General features: G+C 41.7%; 1 protein-coding gene across 4 annotated transcripts; it reads left to right on the forward strand.

Moving 5' to 3' along the window:
* The first annotated feature begins 1,133 nt into the window (after positions 1-1,133).
* Positions 1,134-24,845, forward strand: LOC146971152 (5'-AMP-activated protein kinase subunit gamma-1-like). Of its 4 annotated transcripts, none has more exons than XR_015037987.1 (16): positions 1,134-1,389; positions 2,943-3,008; positions 4,785-5,046; positions 13,011-13,237; positions 15,336-15,387; positions 16,517-16,623; positions 17,462-17,543; positions 19,348-19,406; positions 19,519-19,564; positions 19,688-19,742; positions 19,844-19,970; positions 20,224-20,389; positions 20,482-20,519; positions 20,620-20,766; positions 20,865-21,057; positions 23,295-24,845. XR_015037987.1 is itself a non-coding variant. In XM_085803809.1 (16 exons), the coding sequence occupies exons 1-16, from the start codon at positions 1,306-1,308 to the stop codon at positions 23,324-23,326; spliced, it is 1,644 nt and encodes a 547-aa protein (XP_085659935.1). In that variant the 5' UTR covers positions 1,134-1,305; the 3' UTR covers positions 23,327-24,845. The 4 variants fall into 4 exon arrangements, 2 of the variants coding, with proteins under 2 accessions (XP_085659935.1, XP_085659936.1); XM_085803809.1 differs by having other exon boundaries at positions 20,865-20,958; XR_015037988.1 differs by lacking the exons at positions 1,134-1,389; positions 2,943-3,008; positions 4,785-5,046 and adding an exon at positions 7,686-8,323.
* The last annotated feature ends 276 nt before the right edge of the window (positions 24,846-25,121 follow it).

Genomic DNA, 25,121 nt, shown 5'->3' on the forward strand with positions numbered 1-25,121 from the left:
TGTCCCCTGCTGACCCCGCCCCCACACACACACACACTTCAACTAAGCATGCATTTATTCATTTCTTTAAAACATCTGATGTAAACATGTTTATTCATAAAGTTCTTCAAAAAGAATAAACTAAGATTCTTGTTTGGGTCATTGTGTAAAATGGACAAGGCAACATCTGGGTGATTTTACTCCACTATGGTTCCAGCTATCATGGAGCCAGTTGTGACCTCAGTTTTAACTCATAAAGTCATGTTTACAAAAACCTAAACTGCTTCCAAATATTGTGATCTTTCTTAAAATCTTGAGACAACAGAAAGTTATTCATATTAAAACAGGAAAATTGACAATGTTGCAGTGGCTCCCCTTGGATTTTACAACTGATTTTTAGAAGATATTGCAAAAACTTAAATTTAGATTAAAAAGAACTAAAAAAGGCCAAGTCTGGAGACTGTCTTCATTACTGAACTCCTATACAGCCACTCATTTTAAGAATAACTGTGGCATCACAATTGACTTTGTAATTATTATGTTGCCTAATGTTTCTTTTATTTCCTGGACTTTGCTTTGTAACCTATGTGTTTTGTTGTATAGTTTGCCAGCTGCTATATTGACAGTACGTTGCCTAACGTTACATAATCCAGTTAAAATCTGAGTGGTACTGACATCTGTTGGTGAAGCGTATGCGTGCGCACCTACCTGGTGGTGCTATGACAGAATTAGCTCCCCCTTCAAAAACTTGTTTTCCTGGATGTGTGGCTGTGGCCCCAGTTAAGCCTCTTCTTTCTTTCTTTCTTTCTTTCTTTTTTTTGCCACCGTACACGGAAATGATGATAGGAGGGAAAGGAAGTGCGCTTCAGAAATGTCAAATAACCTAAACATGGTCAAGTTTACCCCCCATTTCCTTATAATAGCTTGTTATCATAAAATATATCACCTGAACTCGACAGACTGACGCCGTTTCGGTGGGTCGGTCGGGTGGGGGGAGGGGATACACATTTCTCGGGGGCTGCGGACTGTGACACAACACCTGTAAACAGTGCGTAAAGGATGAGCGCGCCCAAGCTGCCTCCTCTTTATCACCACCAGGGCCAAGCCTACTTCCTGGTAGATGGGGCTGTGGGGCAGCTCCTCCGTGTTGTGGTAGTAGGCAGAGGGGGCAGTTCAGCTCAAGGCAAGGTGGAGGCGACGGTCGGCCGTGTGAAGTGAAGTCACGGTGCAGCAGCTAGTTAGTTAGTCAGTCAGTCACTAGTCAGTTAGTTTAGTTAATTAGTTCGTCAGCTCCCTCCGTTTAGCGCCTGTGAACGGGGGAAGAAAATGGGAAGCACGGTGATGGAGTCCAGCAAGCAAAGCTCAAAGAAAATGCCAAAGAAGAGGAGAAGTCTGCGGATAAACATGCCAGTGAGTCGGTGAAGTATCAACTAATTTGGCTTCTTACCGTGACGGTTTCAAATAGAAGAAATTGAATTGTTGTTGTTGATGTTGTTGAACTTTTCGTGGTCACGTTGTTGCTGCTTGTGCTCGCACGCGACGTATTTATTGTATTTGAGCGTGCATGATGTACAGCTGTCTCAGCGTGCATGCATCACGTCTTTTCTTTTTCTTCTTTTTTATTTATTTATTTAGACTATTAGTCCGCCACACTATTATGTAATGTATTGGAGCGCTGTCAGTGTTGGACATCCGTTTGTGGACATTTGTCTTCCGTAAACACTGTCAGTGTGCCTACCCTGTAACGTGATGTCATGGAGCCAACTCCCCTGCAACGTCTGCAACTAAATAATACATAATAATAATAATCTCAATTAAAATGTCGGAGAATTGTGAAAAGATGCGCAGGTTATGTCCTCAGATGTCTCACTATGTCCCATCAGCAGTCAAAAACTCAAAATGACACTCAGCTTTGTGAAAATTATGGGCTACAGAAAAATATCTAATTTGAGACGGGAACTGATTGAAGAAAAAAGGTTGAAAGTGATACTAAGCCTATGTATGAATATTGTGGGGGACATCGAGTGGCACTATAGCAAATAAAACATTTCATGTCACCATTCATTCCCTGTACTAAGGGTCTCTGTTCTCTCCCTAACCCAATTTCAGTGGTCAGGCCTGATTTACAATTGCCTCTGTTCATCACTCTGAACAATTTGTGTCTGAGGGTTTGTGTGTTTACTTTACTCCTCAAGTTTCCAAAGAGTTGTTGTGTACACTTTGAACCAGCTGTTTTTAAGTCAAAATATCTCAAGGATACTGTGATCATGGCAGCTACTGTGTTTTGTCTTCCATCACTGATAGCCTTGAAGCTGTAGCTCACAAACATACATTTTTTGGATTGTATTCATCAGATCCACAAATGCCATAAATATTTTCATTTAATGCAAATATGTTTCCATCAAGTATAGCCTACTTTGCGTTGACGGAAATGCAGGTGCCATTTGCAGGTGTGTTCATGAAAGGACTTCCTTCATCAGAACTAAGCTAGAGGTGAATACAACAATACTTTCACTGCCAATTCCCAAGTGCTGGATGTTGCATAAGAGTCGCTGGAAACAGGTTTGCATGGTCACCTAATTTCAGTGTCATTAAACTGCCGCGTCATGCAAAAGAAGCCTCATCTGTTTAAACTGGGACGTAAACTCCACACCTAGGGAAACAACAAGCTACTTGTTGCAGTCCCTTAATACGTTCCTGATGTGGCCAAACATGTTTGACTTCTTTCATCATGAGCATGCTAAAAGCCTAAAAGTGGTGGTGGGTTGGTGTGAAGTATTTTCCCTTTCCCTCAAAATGATGACCCAGAGCATCCTTGTCATTTTTGTTCAAACCTGGCTAAAGCAGCGTCTGTTGGCTAAGAAGACATTCACGTTGCCTGTGACGACATGCCATCTTGTTTTTCAGCTCTGTTTCCTTGAAGCTTGAGTTATCCTTGACACCCAGATTTCTCTTTTGTGCAGGACTTTGGTGCGTTTACTTCCCCTCAAGTTGAGACGAGCGGCTCAACCAAAAGTGGAGCTCAGACGGTACGGAGACGATTTTCATTTAAATATTTTTTTATGTCATCATTTTTCATTTACTCGCCAATTGTTTGTTTTCTCATGCTTGCTTTCTCCCCGGACATGATTTTTCTTGTCTGTTTGGCTCTGTTTGTTTGGCTTTGAACACATTTAGACGCGGATCTGGGAGAGCAAAACATTACACAAGGCCATCTATCCCATTCTGCCAACCCTCGCTGGCTTACAGTAACATTACGCCCACTGTGTCCAGGCGTAGCAAGATCACATACAGGAATACAGGAAATTGATTTTTCTAAAAGAAAGCAGCCTCTTCCTACTGTCTGCTCTAATTGATTTGAATAGGAATAATCCTCAACCGTCAAATGTTCGCTAGGGTACATATTTCAATTTTAACCTCAGCAGCATTTGTGCAATGCTGATTGAAAGTCTGAATTGTCTTGTGTTTTGAAAGAGCTGATCTATATCCAGACACAGGGCTGATAGCCGTCTCACTTGCCCTAACAAGCTCTTGCACAATGACAGAGGGAGAGTTGTTGGCAAACAGGAGAAGATGGGTGTGTGCTCTTACTGCCTGAGATTTGTCACAGGATTGGTTAAACAAAAATGTGCGTATGGACTGGAGCCAACCTTTAGCAAATACCACCCTACTCCCTTGTTATGCAGACAAAACAATCCTCCCCTTTTTTAATTTGAATTGTTAAGATTTCAGAAGTTTATATTCCTTCCTATAGAGTAGCTGTAGTCATTTCTGCACTTCTTATAATCAAGCAGCTCATCTGTTTTTTTTCCAGATTATGCAGGCTACTACTTGCAGTGTTACCAAAACACTACTGTTACATTTCACTGTTTTCAGTAAATATGACCCCTGAGCTGCAGCTCGCTGCATATTATAATGCTTTGCTGTATCAGAGCCCACAAATAGTTAAAATATTTTTTATTGGCACATTCAGAGCAGGCAGCAGTCAGTGGTGGGAGGAGGCTTTCCAGCTAGATTGGCTGGCGTCTCATGTTTTGGTTTGGTATCTGCACAGCGAAGAAGAGATGGATTTCTCAGCCTGTTTACACGATACCGACCTTGCATAGACAGACTTGTGAACACAGGAAGGCATCATGACAAAAATGACCATAGCTTAACAAAGAGAACTCCGGATTAACTGATAGTAAACCTTGTTGTACTATGAATGCTGTTAATGGCTGTTTATCATGGTGCTCTCTGAACGCACCACACAGCAAGACATGATATTTGTTAGAAGGAAGCACTGGATCTGTGTTTATAAGATAATTTCAGATGGTAAGAATTGCAACTGAGTGTTGCAAACATGTCAATACAATATTATGTTTAGGATTGGGTTTGGCTGGACTAGAAAACAAGAGAGAAATGTTGCATCAAGAAAGTTCAATAATCAATATTATTAGTTTTTCAGTAACTCTTATCTCCTCTCCTTGTTTAACAACTAGACCGTGAAATAGCCTGTGCCTTGCACTTTGCACATACAGCACTTTAGAGATACCATTAAGGGTTTCATTGTGGCTAACTATGCAAAACAAAGGGGAAAAAAGAGAAGTGACCAGAAAAGCATTGCCCCTACAAAAAGTGCAATTATTTCACAATAAATCTCTCTCCTCTACATTGCTTCATTCAGTGTGGCTGTGTGTTTTGGATCTTGTCCTGTGCAAAGCTTTTCAGAAACCTCTTGCTTTCTCATTTTATATTGTAGGAACAAACTGTGCATAAACCCAAGTGCAGGAAAATAAAACTGCCTCCTCCTAATTGTCTCTCAGGGAGAGCGTCTCATCCGTTCAGCCAGCCCCACCACAGGACTGTCTACGAGGAGCCCTGCCAGTGCCCAGCTTCCCCCGTGTCCCCAGTCAGCTCCAGTACAAGTGAAGCCAAGCTCAGGTTCACCGAAAACTATCTTCCCCTATCCCTCCTACCAGAACTCCCCACCCAAGTCCCCCCGCCGCCTGAGCTTCAGTGGTATCTTCCGCACGTCATCCAACTCTACACCAGCAGGCATGAAAATCTTCTCCAGAACCAAGAGAGGTGAGTCACAAAACTAACATCTCACTGACTGGCCATTCAGGATGAGCACTCAAAGCTTGTTGATGGAAACTGAAAGAGTGGCTGCTCGAACTCCAGCTGGTGAATTGACTACAAGTGTTTTATAACTTCCAGTAGGGAAGTTGAAGAAAAAGAGTCTGTCATGTGGTGAAAGGAGATCAATACTCATGTTATTTTGTGCTAAATGCAGACCTATGAGGAAGACAGTTGTAGAGGAAGTAAGGCACAATAGATGAAACTATGGTGTTATCTCAAAGGTGACCTGGTTTTATATATACAAAGCAAAACCACATACAGGAACCTTTAATGTGATTTGAGTTAATGAGTTCAGACATTCTGCAGCGTGACATAAAAATACAGCATGCAACATTTAATATTACTGTTTTATTTTGCTAATTAGGAAGTAGAGGCCTGGGTTTCTTCGTGGTTAAATAAAACCCCAACTTCTTTGTTTTGTCCAATGCAGTCACAAGCCTTGCCAGGCACATGTCTCTTCATTATCAGTCATCTTCTTAATATTGTCAACAACTTTCTCCAGGAAATGGTTGGCTTTGTCTATTGTATGAATAACATAGGCTTTTTTTTAGCTTTTAATTCCTTGCAATACAATCCTAGCAGTGCATTGCAGAGCCATTTTGTTAGATTAAGTTACAGGTTTTCTATTCTTCAAATGGGTACATCGCAGTATCACCATTAAAATTTAATAATGACATAATGGCACTACTGGTATGTGCAAAGAGGTGGAAACGGCACAAAGTAGGCAAAACAAGGCCTTGCATTATGAGGAACAGACCTCTCAGTGCAAATAGTCCAGCTCTCGTGTCTCCATGTATTTGGGTGGCTGACACTGCCAAACAAAAACCAGCCTGTTTCACATGGTAACAACCCCTGCTGGAACCAGAATCAAACGGCGCAAAGATGAGTCATGTGTTTTTTGGCTCGTGCATATACCCATTCTTCTCCGTTTCCTCACAGAGAGTCAGTTTGGCAGCAGTCGGTGGAAGAGCTCTGTTAGGGCCAGACCTCAAGAGTCAGCATGCTCCGTTTACTCTGGAGATTGTTATTGATGGTAACCAAAGTAAAACACAGCAAAGCACACCAAGCTCCTGTGGCCTTTTCATGTCAGCTGCTCAGGATTACCAGTGTCTGCTGTGGTTTGAGACGTTACATCCTGTCCAGCGGTTCCCTGACTAATGATGTGGATTTAGGTGAATGGTGGCCAATGATTATACTAACAAAGTATGCTTATAAAATGAATATCGTAGCAGATGAGTGGGCACACCAGCCTTTCTATTTTTATTAGGATGTTTTTGTAGACACCTAACTTTCACCACAAGGGTGTGCTGAAAGCATAGTCTTCCTTTATTTGGCTTTCAGACTATAGTTGATGGTTTTATAACATCTACATTATTACTTCATCTATTTATTTGGGAATTCATGTATTTCTGAGCATTTGATGTAGTAGTGTTCACATATTTTCACTAGATAATTGATTTTGCATTTATATCCATATTTCCAATAGATATGAGCAGAATGTCCTCTCATTTCCAGCTGTTCTAAATACGTGTTTTCCCATCGCCTGGACATTGTCAGTCTCTCACTGCTGAACTGTAGTGCTTTCATACCCTTATCTGGAAGTGACCAGCCTCTCAGGAGCTCCTCTCACAACCATGCAAGTTTTTTTTTTCACTCTCTCATTCTCCCCGTTGCTACCGTGTGCTGTATGTTGTCAGTAAATAGAGGAACTGAGCAGTTTTGACTTTCCAGATTCACAAAACGGGGGCCTTACAAGGACAGGGTGATTTATTTTAAGTGGGGAAGCGAAGCTAGGAAAGATCTTAACAAAATACACCTCTGAGACATGGATGTGTTTTTGGAACCAAAACATTATTTATAATCCTCCTGGATCTGAAACTTAGCAACCTACAATACAAATGGAGGTGAATACATGTTTACAAGGGTATAAAAAGTTATTACAGTCGGTATCACAAGACGTCTGAGGTGGGTGATCATCATTGATATGGCAACCCCTGCCTCATATTGGTCATTGACCCACTGAGCAGAGTGGAGCACTTGCATAACATGTTAATTGAGATCTGTCCTGGACATGCTGTAGCTAATGTGAGCAGAAAATACAGGGTGTGCCATCTGTTGAGGGTACGGCAGGCTAGTGGTATTGAATGGAAGCTTTCTGATCAGCTGACAGAACATGGGATGTCCCCCTGCTGTCATCTGACAGGGGGCTGGTCTGTGCAGTCTTAAAGGTCAGGCCCCCAAAATTTTTACAGACAACTGAACGTGCAAATGAGAGATCTGCAGGACGCCCAACTGAAAGCCACAGCCTCTCCGTCTTTATTTGTAGAGTCTGTAATGACTCAACTGCAAGTTTGGAAGAATTTCAAAATAGAGCAGGCTTTTATCTCAGGAAATTGTGTGTAGACGGAGTGAGACAGATGTGCCTGTGCTGAATTTACTCTGCGAGAAAAGGGAGGGCAGTGCAAGAGGGGTGGGTGGAGCCATGTGCTGCCTGAGCCAATCGCTGGTGTAACCTTCACAGACTGGCCTCCTTTTACAGGCTGCTGACACGGGTGCTATATTAAAGAGACGCCACCCACAGCTGCACCTGACAATTTAAAGCACTGGCACTGCTGAGAGAGGGGGGGGAGAGGCACTCCGCTACGTGCCAGTTGTTATTTGCATCACTTGCGAATGGGACATTTCTTTGCTGAAGCTGTGTGGAATTTACAGCTTTTACACTCTCCAAGCCTTTTTCATCAAGAATACCCACTCGCACAGATTGCCTACGCCAATAGCGCTGCCGGTGTAAAAGCTTCCCGCAGCTTCCTGGTCCTGTGCTTTGTGGCCCTGTGGGATTTTTAGCCTTATTGGTGACTTGCTGCGGTTGTCATATTCTCTTCTGCTGGAAAGAAAAAGTGGAATGTGCAACTTTCTGGAATAGCCAAATCGATTTATCCCCTGCGGACTGTCATCCTCTGAGGAGAAAGAGGAGCATTTCTGTTCCAAGCTGTTTCAAAGACCTTAACTTCTGCACAGCTTTCCTCACTTAAATGGAGTGACGCTCACTTTGAGCCACTTCTGCGCCCCTTTCGTGATGCAGATGGTCATGGTCAGATTTACTTTTGAGCTCACAACCCACTGTATTCGATGAAGAGGTTTGGCAGCCTAAGAAGGAGCAAGAAACGGAAGGAACAAGATGGGTTAGGAGGGAGGAATCAGTCTGAGGCGTCATGTCTTTCAGGTAATGTGCTTGTGCTAAAGTAGACTTTTATCTTGAAATGTAGCTGCTACTAACTTCCTCCAGTTGTTTAGTTATCTTATTCTAAGGACATATATAGGATTCAGAACAATAAATAATCAATTGTATTAACGCTGCATAATTAATCTTATGATATTACAATAGGAGAGCATCTATGTTTTTAAATGATTTGGTACTGGTATTAGCTATGTCCTGAATACTGCTGTAGCCATTGATGCTCTATATACAGTAGTTTAGGTTATGTGGCCACTCTCCAGTTTCACATACGCATTCAAAGCATCCGCACAAAGTGACAGGACATAAGCTTAAGTGGTAAAACTGTATGTGAGAGGCAAGAGGTCAGCCATCACTCATTGCTTGGCCAAATTCACATACATAGACACATTTGAATCACCGCACATACAGCAATGTGCATTGTGCATTGCACTTAATTAACATGTCTGCAGTGATTTAAATGTTCTACTGCTATGTGTAAGTATAAGCTGAAATCTCGTTACTTAATTCAGTGTCTGAATGAAATGACACAGCAATAAATGTATTTTTATTTTGTAGTAATCCTGCCATTATGGTAGAGTAATTTATAGCCATGCTACTTGATATAGTGAGTTCTGCGTCATTATTCTGTCCCATATTCGTAGTCTCTTCAGAATAGCTGCTCCATTTTGAAAACTTTATTAAAAGAGACAGAAGCGTCTCAGATTAACTAGTCACACTCATAATGTGCTAAACAGGATTTTTCCAGCTTGTCCTTGTGTTTTTGAACAGGGGTGTCATCGCCTAATATTCTTTCAGGTTTTCACTACAGGCAGTGGGGCCATGACAGAAAGGATAGATGCCAAATAAAAAGCCCAGTCCACCATGCAGACTTAATGCAGTTATGCTTGATGAGTGGAGTGGTGGGGCGCACACTGTGTGGTGTTCAAGTGGCACTTTATCACAGACTTCACAGCTCCTGATTTAGAGCCAGCCTGACCTCAGTGCAGTAGATGAGAGAGGCAGAGTCCTGTCGTAATGATGTACGTCTGTGTGTTGTGTGAGATATAGACTTCATCATAAAAACGCAGTATAGGATGTGGTGACACCGCAGCCTAAACCCTCAGTCCTTTGATCCAGAGCACTGCACTCTGGAGGCTGCAGCTATGTTGCCCTGTGTTCACTGCACCCTTTAAGAGGCTGACGTTCATATGTGAAATTTCAGAAGTGGCTGGTTAAGAGAATACCTGTGCGCCTCCAAGAAACACTGTATGTCAGGTTGAATTATGAGTGCTCATATAAATGTTTTTGCCATGATGCAGTCAGCAAACTTTTGTGGCTTTGTACGTACCTATGCTTTGTACCCTACTGTATGTAGAGTCCTTTTTATACTAGGAGCCTGTATGATACCCAGCACAGTGTTGCTAATTAGGGTTACTCGCTATTTGTCATATTACCTATTGCTTCACAATCTAAACACCAGTTCTAACCAGTGCACTTTCCAGCCATTCACAGTTGTGAATCATCGTGTTAAATGGCTGGCCAGGGATGGCTGCAGCAGTATGTCCACTGGGCCTGCATTGGCCTCACTACTGCTCTGACATCAACCAATGGGGCTCATGTTGCTCCCAGTCGGGGGAGCCCCACGTGACTGAAAACACCCTGTTTTTCTCCTGACGCCTCAAGGGGCATCCAGACTGAGAGGATCTGGTCTAAAGGTGTTGGCAGCACAGGACTACATTAAATTACATTACATTAAAATAAACAGCAGAGATTAGCCTAGTTACACATCTCTGAATCACTGCACAGTGCACATACCTATCTGTAAATCTGCAGGCTCTTATTTTTGAGTAATTGTTTGATCTACATAGAGTCAGAATATTCTATTTTATTCTCACATACAGAATGGAAAAAACTGAATTTCCTAAATCCTAAAATGACATATTTACATTGCTTGTTTTGTCTAACACTCCAAAACCCTGAAATATTCAGACCACCACCCCAGATGAAAAGAAAACAGTTTTTACAATTGAGACACTAGGATGAGGGAATGTATTTATCATTTATCAGTTATTAAAATTGTTGCAGATACATTTTCTGTAGGTTAACTAATTGATTACTTTCTCTAAATCTGTGCTGCTTTTGTCTTCCTGTGTAGACAAAGCTATGTCTATCTCAGAACATCTTAGCAGTATCCAGTAGGCTATATTCCTATAGATATCTTCAGTCTAAAATATAATATAGGGCACTGTGTGAGGTGTTTTTTTTAATGCACGTAAAATTAGATGGACAGGACCCTGGACTCTATTTCCTGTTTCCTGGGTGGCTGGTCCTTAATAACCAGTCTTAGGAGAGGGCTTCCAGCCCCGCTGTTATCTCCTCCTGTGGAATGTGCCACAACAGCGTGGCTAAAATAAGAAGGCTACACAGCGGAAGCAGGGCACACCAAAGAGGGTCGGTGCCCGCCAACTAAATGTCAGGAGATAGTGTGGAGTGCACTTCAGCAGACCAAGAAAAAATGGTTGCCTAGGCCTTATTTATAAAAACCTCCTCTCTGATTTGATCTCTGTTTTAAGCTCATGTTTAGATAGCAGATATATTCAAGTGAAAATTGTTTACCATATTAACTGATATTGGACCTGACCGCTCTCTGGGTATAGTATAGACGTTTCTCAATCATTTGTTTATGTTACTCAGTGATCTCACATCGTTGCATACGAGTCAAGTATGATGATTTAGTGAAACATGCAGGAGCTTGAGCCAGATTCTCACTTAGCCTTACTGTCACGCCAATGTTGGCTACATGGACATGGTGAGTCTCATGGTGGAGGCCCTGTAACGTGAACCACTTGGTCCACATCCTCCATGTCCCTCATTGTCTGGCTTCAGAAATATGTCAGTAGGGTGGAGCCGGGGCAGCGCGGTGGTGTCGCATGTCACCACCGTGCATAAGATTGTGACGCCTGAGTATGTGCAGGGGCTGTCATGTGACTGACACCTTCACCCTGACACTGTCACAGGAGGAGCTGCGTCACAGACAGCTGACTGTTACTCTAGAGTTGGGCTTAATGCAGCTGCTTATGTTGTAATCGGCCTAGTTATTATGAAGGGACTCGTGAGACAGGAAGAGAGGACCACATGATTCATCGTGTTTTGTGTACTCAGAAGTTATCCGTTATTGATCGACTGATTGTTTTTTATTTTTTATTTTTTTATTTATTCTTTAATTTAGAATTACTTAAGATGAAATGAGCTTTGGAGTACCATCAAGGGATCTTTAATTAACACAGTCAGAAGGATGCAGATGTGCAGAACATCTGTCACTTTACTGCATCGTTATCAAGGAATATGCCACAGGAATAATTATAGCCTAGAGTTAGCTGTTAAATATAATCAGTTAGTTAATTAATACATTTTTAAATATGATTAAACTTTTGATAAATGTGTTCAGTATTTTTGTCGAGTTGTGATTTGTTTGAGGGGTTTTTAATTATTTATTTATATTTATTTATTTCCAACATTGAAGCAGCCAATTTGTCACACTAAAGATTTAATGAGGTGCAACCCACAGGGAGACGTAACGGGAGCTCTTACAGGTCAGCTTTTGCCTTCTGATCACACACGTGCAGGATTAAACCCACCTCTTCCCTGAATGTCGCCCGCAGCAACATGTAACACATCACAACCGGAGGTTTAATTTTAACTATGGATATGACACACACAAAAAAGTAGACTGTAACGATTGGAGGAAGACACACCTGAAATGAGATTAACAAGACTGACAGGGCGCTGCACACCCACACAGGTGTTTTCACTTGTGGCTAATTAGAGGTTGAAGCTGGGTGGAGCTAAACTCTAATTACATCCCCACACATCGCCTACTGATGAGGTCTTAATAAGCAAAGTAAGTGAAAACACCTGTGTGTGGGTGATCCATGGCTGCATAGGGCTTTTATAATTAGAACTAATGTTTTACAATTAATTTGCTTGTTACTTAAATCTGTTTTTCATTAAGGTGTGACAGTTTTTCAAAAATGCATCTATCAACACTTTTTACCCCCCCCCCCCCAAAAAAAAAGAATCTGTAATTATTGTGACAACAGTTTAAGAGATTTTAAGTGGAAGTTGTGTTGTTTTAACCATACTCTGGATTGAAAGAAAATAACAGAGACTCCTTTATTTGTGTATCCCCACAGTAAATACAGAACCTACAATGTGTAGTGGCCGAAATAAATTCAATGTAAGGGTTGTATCCTTTACTGCCCAAAATGTTTTTTTTTAATGCTTAAAAATTGTGGTTTAATTGTCATACATCTCCTCAAGCATGCATTTATACGTTTTATTGCTAATATGATCATTTGTTTGGTGTAACTCTGTTTCCCAGCTCTTTACCTCTGCATCCTTGTCTGTCAGCGACTGAGCAGAGGATTAATCTCTGGTATCTTTGTTGTTTCTCTGTACTGTTCGGCCTTGATGGATCAGATATGCATTCCTTCTCTGTTAGAGCATGTGACAGCATCGATGGTATCTGCTGCCGTCACGACTGTAGCACCTCAGTGTTAACAACTAAGCCTATCATCAATGTCAATCGGCACTGCATCTCGCGGTCACTGCCAACACAGTATGGATTGACATCGAGAGAAACAAGAGATAAGTTCAGGTATCTACATTGAACCTATTTTTAATCTATTCACAGCCTCTGGACTCTCCACCCCACCCACCACCCCGACCCAGGTGTCCAGCCAACCTGTGTTCACCCAGGAGGCCCAGCTGAGCAAGCCCAGCCCTGAGCGCTTGGAGCCGAGCTCCAGATCCCGCTCCCTCACCACACCCCCAGACACAGGACAGCGTCTCAGCCTCCCCTCTGCTAAACCCCCGATCCCTTCCTCGAGCCCTGTGCCGCCTTACTCTACCTCACATCAAGTGAGTCTCACTGCAAAAAAAAATGCAACTCATTTTAAAGAGCCATTTAAATTGGAATGCCTTGTATTTTAAGAATTCATGTTATTTGTTTTATTGCCTCAGGATAGTTCAGCCTCTGCTTGAGAGCCCAGAAATAATAAATAAATTAAATATTTATTGCTTTTACTCCAAAATATGTCTGAATTTGGAGATGAAATGCTGTATCGCAATATAATGATTCGTATTTTCTGAAAAGCTGCGATAAAACTGCTTGGGTCATGGGTTGTTGAAGCTGATAACTATTTTCGTTTGTGGCTACATAAAAGTGGCCTTACATGCCTTCTGTCTGAGTCATGTGCTGCTTTACTCAGAGTCATAAGGGTTTAGTTGGACAGTGGTGAACAGAAAGCATGAAAGATGCAAATCTCTTTAGTTAGAGCGCTGATCCTTCGTCGTGCAGTTGTGTCAACAAACCTTTGCTTGCAGTATTTGCTCTGAGCATCAGTGGCAGAACAGAAGGTGTAAATATTGTTTCGGCATTGAGGCAATGTCTCAAGCCGTGTGAGGTGTCAGCTCTTTTTTGCTGTGACAGTCGATTGTGCAGCCACTTAGCTGAGAGCAAATTAAGACTTTTTTTTTTTATTACAGGACTTTTTATCAGGATTCGGGCAGCATGAGTCAGGATGGGAAACCAGATTTCCAGCTGCTAGTGACGAACTACTGCATGGCTGTGCGCAAATGTAATGAATAATTATCTGAGGGTCTGTCTCAACCTGTCTGCTGTGAGTCACTGTGGCTTCTAGCCAGAGTGGTTAAATCAATATTTCATCAGCAGCATTGTATACTGTTTATATTAACACCCACTCAGTGCCTGTCTGCCTCTCTGAGCCCCCTCATCTTGCATAAATAGAAGGTCGCAAATAATTTTCTAATTTGACTTTTTGCCACATTCATTTTTAAAACCAGTAAATAGACTTGTGTCCATCTCCCCTGGAGTTTGCTGTTAATCCAGCTCCTGCTGCATGCCTGCTGTGATGCCGCAGCGCAAGATTTATGAAAGCGCAAGAGTCGTTTTTGGCGAAAGAAGTGCTGTGTCACCATTGCAGGACGACACCATAGGGACTGTTGAACATCATAGAGCTGGTATGCAGGCTTGCTCATACTGCGGCGCTGACTGGTTGTGAATACACTGAATAAATTAGCGACTCAGGGAAATCATGTATCCACAAGCACACTTTTAATATGCAAATTTCTCAGCATGACACAGCATTTGTCAAACTGGTAAACTGGGCTGCACTGTATGCCAGATGCAAAAAACACAGTTGATTTTCTCATCGTGCTGCTGCTGCAGCCGAGGACCAGAGCTGTAGAGTTGTACTGTACATCTGTAGATCTCAGCCATGTTGCTCGATTTGTCAGTCGAGAAGATGAAGCGTGATGATGTGACAAGGCATCCCCAGCTTCTTGCTGCTTAGCAACGCCAGGGATTTCCTAATATGGCGAAGCACCCAGGTTGCTTTGCATGGAGGGGTGTGTCCACAGCGCGCGGAGCTTCCTGCTTATTACCTTCGCGCTTCATGTCAGAGACATCTCTCCTGCGGTGAGTGAGGTTTGGTAGATTAATACTTGAATAATGAAATCATCTGGGTTATTTAGAGGGACTTTACTCTCACACGCTTTTCGGTGAAGTGGTTGTTCGAGCGGCGTGTGCGCATTGGTTCCCCTACTGCAGCAAATGGATCAGGACTATTCCACTCGGAGTTTTCAGGGGTGTGTGTGTAGTCTAATAATAATGTGCCACTGAAGTTTCAGCTTCACAGCACAAGGGTTTTGTCACGTTACCTGTGTATATTTAGCGGAGCTGGAGGAGCTTTATGTAACCGGTAAACCGCTGGTGGTGCACGACCTGTTGTTTTTATTTTTTTCCTCCCTGATGTTTGCGCACCACGGTAGGACTCGGTGTAGGCAGTCCGCCGGGGCCGCTGGTGGAAAGTCGCTTCAGTCTGCTGCTCTCTCACAATTTACAGCAAAGTTAAGTCGTGTGTTGTTGTTGCTCCTCGGATCTGCCGCGCACCTCACCGCAAACTTGTGCTTTCTCCTCCTCCCCCCCCTCTCCCAGGTCTACGGTTTATTCGAAGGCATGCTGGAGAAACTTGAACTAGATGATGATGGTAAGTTGTACCGATGCGGTATCTGCTGTGCTGACCCACTGCTCTGTTTTTTTACTGCCTCCAGCGCAATCCTTCCTGTCTTAATGTATCGTAATGGTGATCAGGGTATGAGTATTTTAGTTATGCTGCCAGTTGAAGAGGATATTTCACCACAGATGTGAGTTAAATCCGTCTGTGTGTGGACTGAGCGTCTGCAGAGCTCCATCGATTCATCCACTGTGATCATCTGTGTCATAGATGTGAGGGATTCCCTCTACAACATGCTGACTTCACCGGTTTGTTTATGACAACCAGTCTTCAAATGGGAATTTTAAAGCTGTGGTCTGTATGCTTGATGCAGTGCTATAAAGAGAGACGGGATATTCAACAGGCCTTTGCTTTACAGTTGATCATGGTGCAGTCTGTGTTTTAGCAAATGACTTCAGTCAGTGGATCATGTTGTCTGTAAAATGTAAAACACATTAGGTCCTCTGAATTCCAGTGTTGTTATTTAACTAGACTGAATTAAGAATAAAATTATTTAATCTGGTTAGGACAAATGTTCCAGCATATGACCTCCCAGATCAACACAAATGTGAAATCAAATGTCAAATGTGAAAAAAATAAAACACAGTTAAAGGCTGTATGCTCAAAAATCCAACTGTCTGTAAATAGATAAGGAAATTAATACATGATTTTCCTTATAATAGATAAAGCAATTATATCTGACCGACGGATCTAAAGCTTCTTTTTAGCGTTGATATTGATATGAAAAGCGGAGAGCAGTGAGTCTTCACATTCATTTCGCTGGAACAAACAATTATTTTCAGTCAAACTAATCCGCTCAGTGACAGTGTTACTCCACCACATGTGGGAAAAAATTACCGTAATCTTCAAAGTGCATCATCTATGACAGATCTAAGCTCTCGCAGTACTTTGCTTTAAGCACCAACAAGTACAGAAACAGTGGAAAAACATGGGTAGCAGAGTGTAATTATCAGTGAGATGGAGCAGTAAAGTGGCAGTAAGTGGTCCAAAGCATAATGGTTGTTTAGGCTTTAAGAGTGTTTTGTTTCCGGGCGCTCATTATATATTCCCTGTGAGACCTATCCCTCCTCTAAAAGTATTTTCCTCCCTTCTTTTCTTGCAGCTGCTGAACCTGAGAGTGATATTTACATGCGCTTTATGAAATCCCACAAGTGCTACGATATCGTCCCAACAAGCTCCAAGCTGGTCGTGTTTGACACAGCACTCCAAGTTTGTACTGATTATCTCTATGTCTCTCTACTTGCACTTCCCCTTTTTGTGATGACACTTGAAGTGCATGACAAACAGTTAATTTAGTTTTCCAAAGTCATATGTGATGACGTCAAGACTATTTGCCTGCAGAAGAACCATTTATATAATAATTGTATCATTTTGTTTATAGAGCATCATTCAAAACATAATTACATGTTGATTAACAGGAAAACCAAAGAATAAAAGTAACAGATTAAAAAAACATTGAAATAATTACAGAGAATATGATATGTGGTTTTGAGGTTGCCTGTCCTGAAAACCAAAAGAACCCAAGTTAATGTGTGATAAAATGAGCGGGGTTTGCCTCAGAGCAGTTTTTATGAATTGGTTGATGAGATTGTCATAAAGTAGTTAAACAGTAAACCTGTGGAGGTCCCACGTCTTTGATGTGTAGATCTTCAACCACTAAATCCACAGAGGCCAAGGGTTAAGAGCCCTTATCTAAAAGAGGGGGAAATATTAAAACCAACACAAAACCATCAAGAGTCCAGGCAGGCAGCACTTCAAAAGAGACGTTGGTCTACTCGTGTGAATGTGGCGGGAACAGAAAAAGTCTTCAGATGGTGATCAGTTCAGTTGGATATTAATTTGTTTGCATTCCATGAAATGTCAAGAAAATGGTAAAGAATTCCCATAATAAGGTCAGAGAGCTGAAATACCTAGATCAGATTCAGAAAACAGAATGAATCAATTAAAATATTTCAGTGTTACAGCAATAGAAAGGATAGTCATATGTTAAGTATTATGCATGATATTATCATGATCACATTTTCTACCTTTAAATGTCTCTTGACAGGTTAAGAAAGCGTTCTTCGCCTTGGTCGCAAATGGAGTCCGAGCTGCCCCACTGTGGGACACAGAGAAGCAAAGCTTTGTGGGTAAGAGCATAAAAATCTGTCAGGAAATACACTTTATGACCTTTTGTGTGTCTTTTCCTTTCACATATTTAAATAATTGTGTTTACAGCGTCTACAGTAGGAAATATAGTCTACTGACAGTGAACACATTAAAAGGAAATGCATTGTGCAATTCAGCTGTGATCATCCAGTCATGCTCTACGGCAGGTATAAACATGCTGAGCAGGCCTAAGTTTATGATTTTGTGTCCAATGCCATGAGTAAAAGATTTAATTGACTTTAAAGGAGAGTTAGTTTCCTTGTTTGAACTTGGACTACAGGGCTGCAGTCAGAAAGATGTTTAACTAGCTGGTGTTTCAATAGGAGCCGTTAACTCTGTGTTTAGATCAATGGGAACAGCATCAGTGAATATAGGGTCAGAAATTGTGGTCAGCTGCATAATTTGAGAAGCGTGGATAGCGTGAACAGAGGAGCAACTTTCCATAAGGTGACAGAGAACGTCAGCGCGTGGTCAGCAAGAACAGTTCATCCACAGTGACACAGAGAGGGATACATTTTCACACTGGTGCAAAAAACCAAAACCACAGGTCTAAGGAGATGTAGAGAAAAGTGATAGTCGATGAAAAATGCTTCACGTGGGAGAGTGCACATGCACACATGCAGTGTGGGGATCATTTGTTTTAGGTGTACAGATAGTTTGGATCCACTTGTCCTGAAACAAGGACGGGTCATTGCACGTCATCCACACACAGTTGTATCCTGTGATGAAACTTGTGTATCCTGATGAGAGTGGTCTCTCCCAATATTTCGGAGACCCAGTCTAGTCGGGTCTGAATGGTTTGATGCGTGTGAAAATGTTGTCATATGCTGTAGCTCCTGCAGTCACTAGATCTCAACCCAGTTGGACATGTATGTGAAATTTTGGATCCAAATGTTACATAGATCTATCTTGACTTGTAGAGTCACTGCCAAAGAGTGTTGAAGTTGTTGTGGCAAGTGGTGGTACCACAACTCACTGAGACATTTTACATTGTTGTCTTTTTGTCAGTCATCTGTAGTTTTTAGGTAATATTTGTGTTTGTGTGTTTTCCAGCAATGGTTAAATCACAGTAAGATTTATCATTGTAAACAAGAAAAAGGCTGCCACACATCTACACACGGCAGATTTATTAGCCGTACTTTCAGTCAAAAAACTTCTCCAGATAAGACACAATTGACTTTTATAAAGGCAAAACTGCCATGCTAATTTTAGTTCCATAATTTCCCTTAGCTGAGATGGAAAATGTGCTTGCTGTGCTGGTGCACCGTTGCCAACTGAACACAGAGGCTGTGTATTAATGCCGCTGGTCATGGCCAGTGGAGCGTGATGCTGTATTGAGCAGAAGTCATTAGAGCTGCCATAAACCATTAAGCACAGCAATGACTCCTCTGTATTGACCTGTGCTCAGACAGGTTGAAGACTTAGCAGGACGAGAAACAGGAAAAAAACATCAAAAAAACAATCTCTACAGAATTTGCCCAAAAATAAACCTTCTGCTACGAAGGATCTGCCAAAATCCAAACCCAGCGGTGAATTAGCTTTGTTGTGCAGCACAGAGTTTATTGCAAGTCAGCCTGTGATGAATAATGAATGTCCAGTCAGCGTGAGGATAAAGCAGGGGGCGGCCGTGGGGGGGGCGGAGGGGGGGGCGTCGTCAGTGATGTGTTGTTTGAACCACACCCTTGTAAAGCGCTGTCTCTTCTACCCAGTTGCACAGCGCCTGCAGGCGTGGCGCTGTATGTCGTTTACAGATTCACTGCGATTCACTGCCCGTTTCCATTGCAGGAATGCTGACAATCACAGATTTCATCATCATACTACACAGATACTATAAGTCACCAATGGTAGGTCCACTTGTCAGTTGTTGTTGCATGATATATGCTTTTTGCACATTGAGGATTTCCTCCTTTTTCCGTTTTTCTTTTAAACCAAATTATTTTTGTTGTTGTATTTCAGGTGCAAATTTACGAATTAGAGGAACATAAGCTTGAGACATGGAGAGGTAGGTGTCATGTTTATGTTCTCGTGTTCCTGTAGGATGCATGAAGTGAGATTTTATAGCTTTTATTTTATGAGCACAGTTGTAAAATACCATGAAATAATATTTTCTTTCTTTGCTACACAGAGGTTTACCTTCAAGCAACATTCAAACCTCTAGTCAACATATCACCTGATGCAAGGTATGTGTGTAGTTAAATATGTGAAGGTACTGTATATATTTGTTAACAGATGTTACTGAGCACCCTGCAACTTGTGTTTTGTGTTTGTTTTTGGTCTGCAGCCTATTTGATGCAGTGTACACCCTCATCAAAAACAAAATTCACCGCCTGCCTGTCATCGACCCAGTCACGGGGAACGCACTTTATATTCTCACACACAAGAGGATCCTCAAGTTCCTCCAGCTCTTTGTGAGTCCAACATGACGTCTGTCTGTGAGCTAGTGTGAAGTCTGCACGGTTAAAACGCTGTGACTGATAGTGATTCTGTTGGAGACTTTCTCATCTCTCCTCCTGCTGCCGTTATCTGCTGCCCCCTAGTGGTCAATATGGAAAATAATAAAATATGACTCAATCTCAGTGAATTAGGATGGTGATCTCACTCGCTGTGTGTCGCTGTCTCGTTGTGTGTGTGTGTGTGTGTGTGTGCATTTGTGTTTTGCAGATGTGTGAAATGCCAAAGCCGGCTTTCATGAAGCAGACCCTCGGGGAGCTGGGCATTGGTACGTACCATGACATTGCTTTCATCCACCCCGACACGCCCATCATCAAAGCACTCAACATCTTTGTGGAGAGACGAGTGTCTGCTCTGCCTGTGGTGGATGACTCGGGTAAGATCACGCTCATTACAGACACCACACATTTTATTGATATTACAAAATTAACTTTGTTACTAACTGGCATTGTCTTTGCTCCATTACAGCCAAAGTTGTGGATATTTACTCCAAGTTTGATGTTATTGTAAGTTGTCATTTTTAACAAGATGCCAAATTTCAGAGGCTAAGCTGCTCTGTGGTTTGTTTACTTTATTTATAGCACATTTTCATGTTTGTGTCTGTAGAACTTGGCTGCTGAGAAGGCGTACAACAACCTGGACATTACGGTGACGCAGGCTCTGAAACATCGCTCTCAGTACTTCGAAGGAGTCGTGAAGTGCCATAAAATGGAAACGATGGAGACCATTGTGGACAGAATAGTCAAAGCTGAGGTGAGGCTGACTCTGACAGCGTATATGTTAAAGAAAAATAGTCTCACCAGTGTTTCTAAGTTGATCTGTGAACGTGTTTTTTTTTGTTTTCTTTCCAGGTGCACCGGTTGGTGGTGGTGGATGAACGCTCCAGCATCGAGGGCATCGTCTCCCTGTCGGACATCCTCCAGACCCTGGTACTCAGCCCTTCAGGTATAGATGCTCAACACTGGTAGCCTCAACTCCCCTTCTATCCTGGACCCTGAACTCCCCACCCCCCGCCCCCCCACCTGCCCTCTAACTCTGCCCCAGGTAGGAAAAGCATCAGTGTTACTCGTGGCTGGCTGTAAGGAGGCATGGTGTCGCCCGTGCAGAGCCCTGTGTTTCCTGCTGGATGCCGCTGTGTGCAGCAGTGCTGTGTGGATATTATAGAAAATGGCAAATCATGGTAGATCTTTTTTCAGTATATAGTGGTTTCATGGGATGGATCAAGTTCGGTATCATTCTGCAGTTATTCGGAGGGAGGGAAATGGTGTGCCATCACATGTGGTGCAAATTTTGAGATGTCTAGTGGAGGCTCGAGGCTGAAGGCTACATTGGCTGTCACCATCACAACACACAAAGCACCAGCCTTCAGTTGTCCAGTGTTGCTGTGAGTAATGTAGGTGTTTTGACAAAAGAAGAATGTGTCGTGTATAAAAAGAAAATGTTGCTATGTCTGGCTCTGCTGCCTTGGTTTTGATCTCGGCTTTTTTTTCTGAACTGTCCATCACTGGTCTGACAATGTTAGAAGAAGTTGCACCATTTTTGCCAATCAGTGGAGAGGCTTTTACACAGGGAGCTGTTTGAGCAGATCACTACAAAATATGGAGAACTTACACATTTTGCACATGTTTAGGTTTTAACCAAATATTTCAGTCATAAAGGAAAGAAGATGATATACAAATACTAAAAGAACAGACCAAACTTGTAATAGCTTAACAAGCAGGACTGTGACTTGTAATGTCCAGCTCGTTGTTAGAGGACAAAAGCACAAACTGAGGTGAAACTTGGTCTCAGATACAGTTTAAGCTGCTACAGTTTGTTTGGGTTTTTCCCCCTTGGCCCCAAAAACCAGTCAGCCTTGTAGTATGACAACTCACCCACTCTCTGTCTGTTACACAAGATGAAATCATTGTTACGTACTTCATCAAACCTTTGGTTCACTTCATTGTGCTTTTTGAGCCAAACCCCCCCAAAACAGTCACATTTTACCTCATGGATTGGATCACAATTACTAGATGTGAATATCAGCTATATTACAGCTCGGGTGCATATTTCCATCCAAACCTGACAACACAGTTAATGCAATATGAACACTGAGATTGTGTCACCCTGTCACACCATTGTTACAGCTCACAGTTTTCCTCGACATATGTACAGGCTCCTTATATGACCGTCATAAGTCAGGTGTATATTGTTTTAACACATATTCACTATGTAGTCTCATCATCAGTTCTTCAGACGCACAATTGGCCTCTTAACTAACACTACCACTAACACCACCTATTGTTATTGTTAGCTATTGCTAACCATAAACAAGCCAAGCCAGTAGATGCATTATATTTGATTATTTTCACACTTATATTTCCTTAAAGCACCATGTTATGTCTGGTCCATTCTGATTAATAGTTCAAGTCAAATGTTCGCTGCCTGTTGTTCGGCCAATGTGACGCAGGCCTCAATATCATTTCTAAATTTTGGGGTCAGGCATTTATTTACCCTCTTCACTAAACTTGTCCTATGCAGTGGCTTTGCATAATATTTCTGCTCTGTTTCGCCAGTAGCAAGTTTCTCTTTGATGTGAATGTTTTGTGTTGATACGCTTGAAAGCAAATAACTGACGCTTGCATAATTCTAGTGATTTTCTAGCATTGGAGTTTGCCATGAGTTCAGATTAATCCATCAGGGCTGTAAAGAAAACATGACATGCAGGCGAGCGCCAACTCTCCATGTTCTGTTTTTCGCCACAGGATTCACTGAAATGTTTTTGTATCATCATTTATATTTTTGTATCAACACAGCTTCCAGTTGTCTGCTGCTAATCAGTCTGCTGCAGCTTCTCACAGGGTCTAAACACTGTCCGATGGAGCAGTGGTCAAAGGCTTCAAAAAGAATGATAAATCTTGACTAATCGTAGCGTCCTGCTTTCAAAAACATCTACAAAGCTGGCAAATTATGCCTACTCCTTCTTTCATTGATTTTATTTTTACTAGTTATAACCTCACATAAATTAAGCCATTAAAAGATGCTAGAAAGACTGGGTTCTAAAAAAAAATGTCTAAATAAGCTCATTGTGGTTTTGAATGCTAAATGGTGTTTTTTTTTAGTGAGATCCTACAGCAGAGTGGGAAGTTTGCCAAGCCTCTGGTGAGACTGTGTTGTGCATAATTAATAATGATGAAACCATTTAAACAAAGTTTGGGTTAAATAAAACCGATCCTGCCTATATTACAACATGTTAATTTCTGTCTGACGTGTCCTGACTGGTGATGTTTCCTCCTCACCAGATGCCTCTAAGGAGGAGAACCTGACTGGGTGAAAGGGAGGGAGCATCGGCAGAAGTGGAGACGTGATGGGAGTGAATAAGTTTGGAGGTTGCGGTGGGGAATGTGAGGCTGAGCAGAGCCAGTCTGAAGGTCCCAGAGACGCCTGCAACTGATGCACTATAGAGGCTTGGAAACCAAAGAGCTAGACAGCTGAGTGAAGTGGAGTCCCTGCACTGAGGATTGGTTTTCTGATTATTATTATTTTTGTTTGTTTGTTTGAACACTGATCAGATGCACACACATACATACTGTGTATATCTATCTATCTATATCTATATCTATATCGATATAGATATAAATATACACAATACACACACACATACCAGAGATGCATTATGGTTAACTACCAGGGGGTAATGTGAGACATCGAGACAGGTTCTCAAAAAATTTGGGCTTCAGTGTTTTGGGTTGAAACGTTCAGATCAAGCTGCTGTCATCAGCTGATCTGTCACCTTTAGTAGTTGATGCTGAATGTCGTCACCTGTAGGAAAGGTATTCGCTGTAGAAAGGTGAACATTCACAGATGCAACTTTTAATAGTTTGGTAGCAAAACTGTGCTTCACCCACAATGTGGCCAATGTCTAACACTTTGCCGGTGCCAATAGGGAGCGCTCAACGCCCAGTCATGATTTGTGCCTTTTTGTTTGCTCTGTCCACACCAGTTGGTATTTTGTATTCATTTTGAATTTTTGTTTGCGAGATCGATCAGTGCAAATCTTTTTGTCATTTTAAAGAAACTGTTACAGGAAGATGTGTAATATTAAAAGTAGTGGTTGAGCAGAATGCACCTTCTACTTGTTCAAAAAAGAGATTCTCCTGTGTTTGGTCTCAGTTCCTGTGACTTAAATTCAAACCATGTCAGAAATGTTCAGATTTTTCATTCAGTCGATTTCACTCGGAAAATAATCCTAAATAGAAAAATCAGTGAAGTCATTTTGACGCAACATGCAGTGGTCAGAGGCAAATATAACAATGTGTATTAATAAGGATTCTCTCAGCCAAGAACCATGAGTGAGGACGTCTCATTCATTTTACATCAGTAGTGATTAAGAGTCATTGTCGTGACTTAAAGATGCAAGATGGAGAATGTCTTTTTAGATGTTTAAAAAAAACATTCTTTTTTTTTTGTTTTACATTTATTTTCCAGAGTTTTGTTGCTTCAGATGATACAGACACAATGATGCAAACCAACTCGGTTATCTCAGCTGTAGCTCGACAGGACTCATCTCCATCTTCGACTGTAAATAGGATCGTTTTTTCGGGAAACGTGTCACAGAAAGCTTTATTTTTATGAATGTGTCAAACATGTTTAAAGAGACTGCAGTTTTATTGTTATTTTTGTAAATATCTTGTGGCAATATGTCCAGTTCAAAGAAACTTTGTAACAGATCAACATGTACTGTAAATGTGCAAGCATGAGAAACTACACTTCAGCAGTATGAATGTTCTTTGTTTTACTTTTTCTATTTTTCTGGCTGCAGAAAAATAAATGGACACTGAATGTACTTTAAAGCTGTGTTTATACTGGTTCTTCACTGTGCACTGTCATGTAATATGTGGGATAAATGTTTATAGTATATTCACTTTGATGTGAATGTTCATTTATTACCTCATTGTCATACCCTCAGTAACACCACATGGTGTTGAAACAACTGATTCAGGTCACCTCACACCAAATTGTAACCATGTACCAATATAGCCATAAAGGTTATTTTTTCTTAATGTAAAATTAATTGTGTTTTACAAAGTCATTCACTTATTACATCTAAGACCCTTGTTGCCCTTTGT

This window comes from Trachurus japonicus, chromosome 17 (genome assembly GCF_045865225.1).
Source record: "Trachurus japonicus isolate A0001 chromosome 17, Traja_1.0".
In the NCBI taxonomy this organism is placed as follows: Eukaryota; Metazoa; Chordata; class Actinopteri; order Carangiformes; family Carangidae; genus Trachurus; species Trachurus japonicus.

Bases quoted from the DNA above. Each gene is read 5' to 3' on its own strand.
- LOC146971152 (XM_085803809.1), top strand. From the start codon at position 1,306: ATGGGAAGCACGGTGATGGAGTCCAGCAAGCAAAGCTCAAAGAAAATG. The intron at 13,238-15,335 runs GTGAGTCTCACT...CCCCTCTCCCAG, and splicing joins CTTACTCTACCTCACATCAA to GTCTACGGTTTATTCGAAGG. The intron at 20,767-20,864 runs GTGAGGCTGACT...TTTTCTTTCCAG, and splicing joins ACAGAATAGTCAAAGCTGAG to GTGCACCGGTTGGTGGTGGT.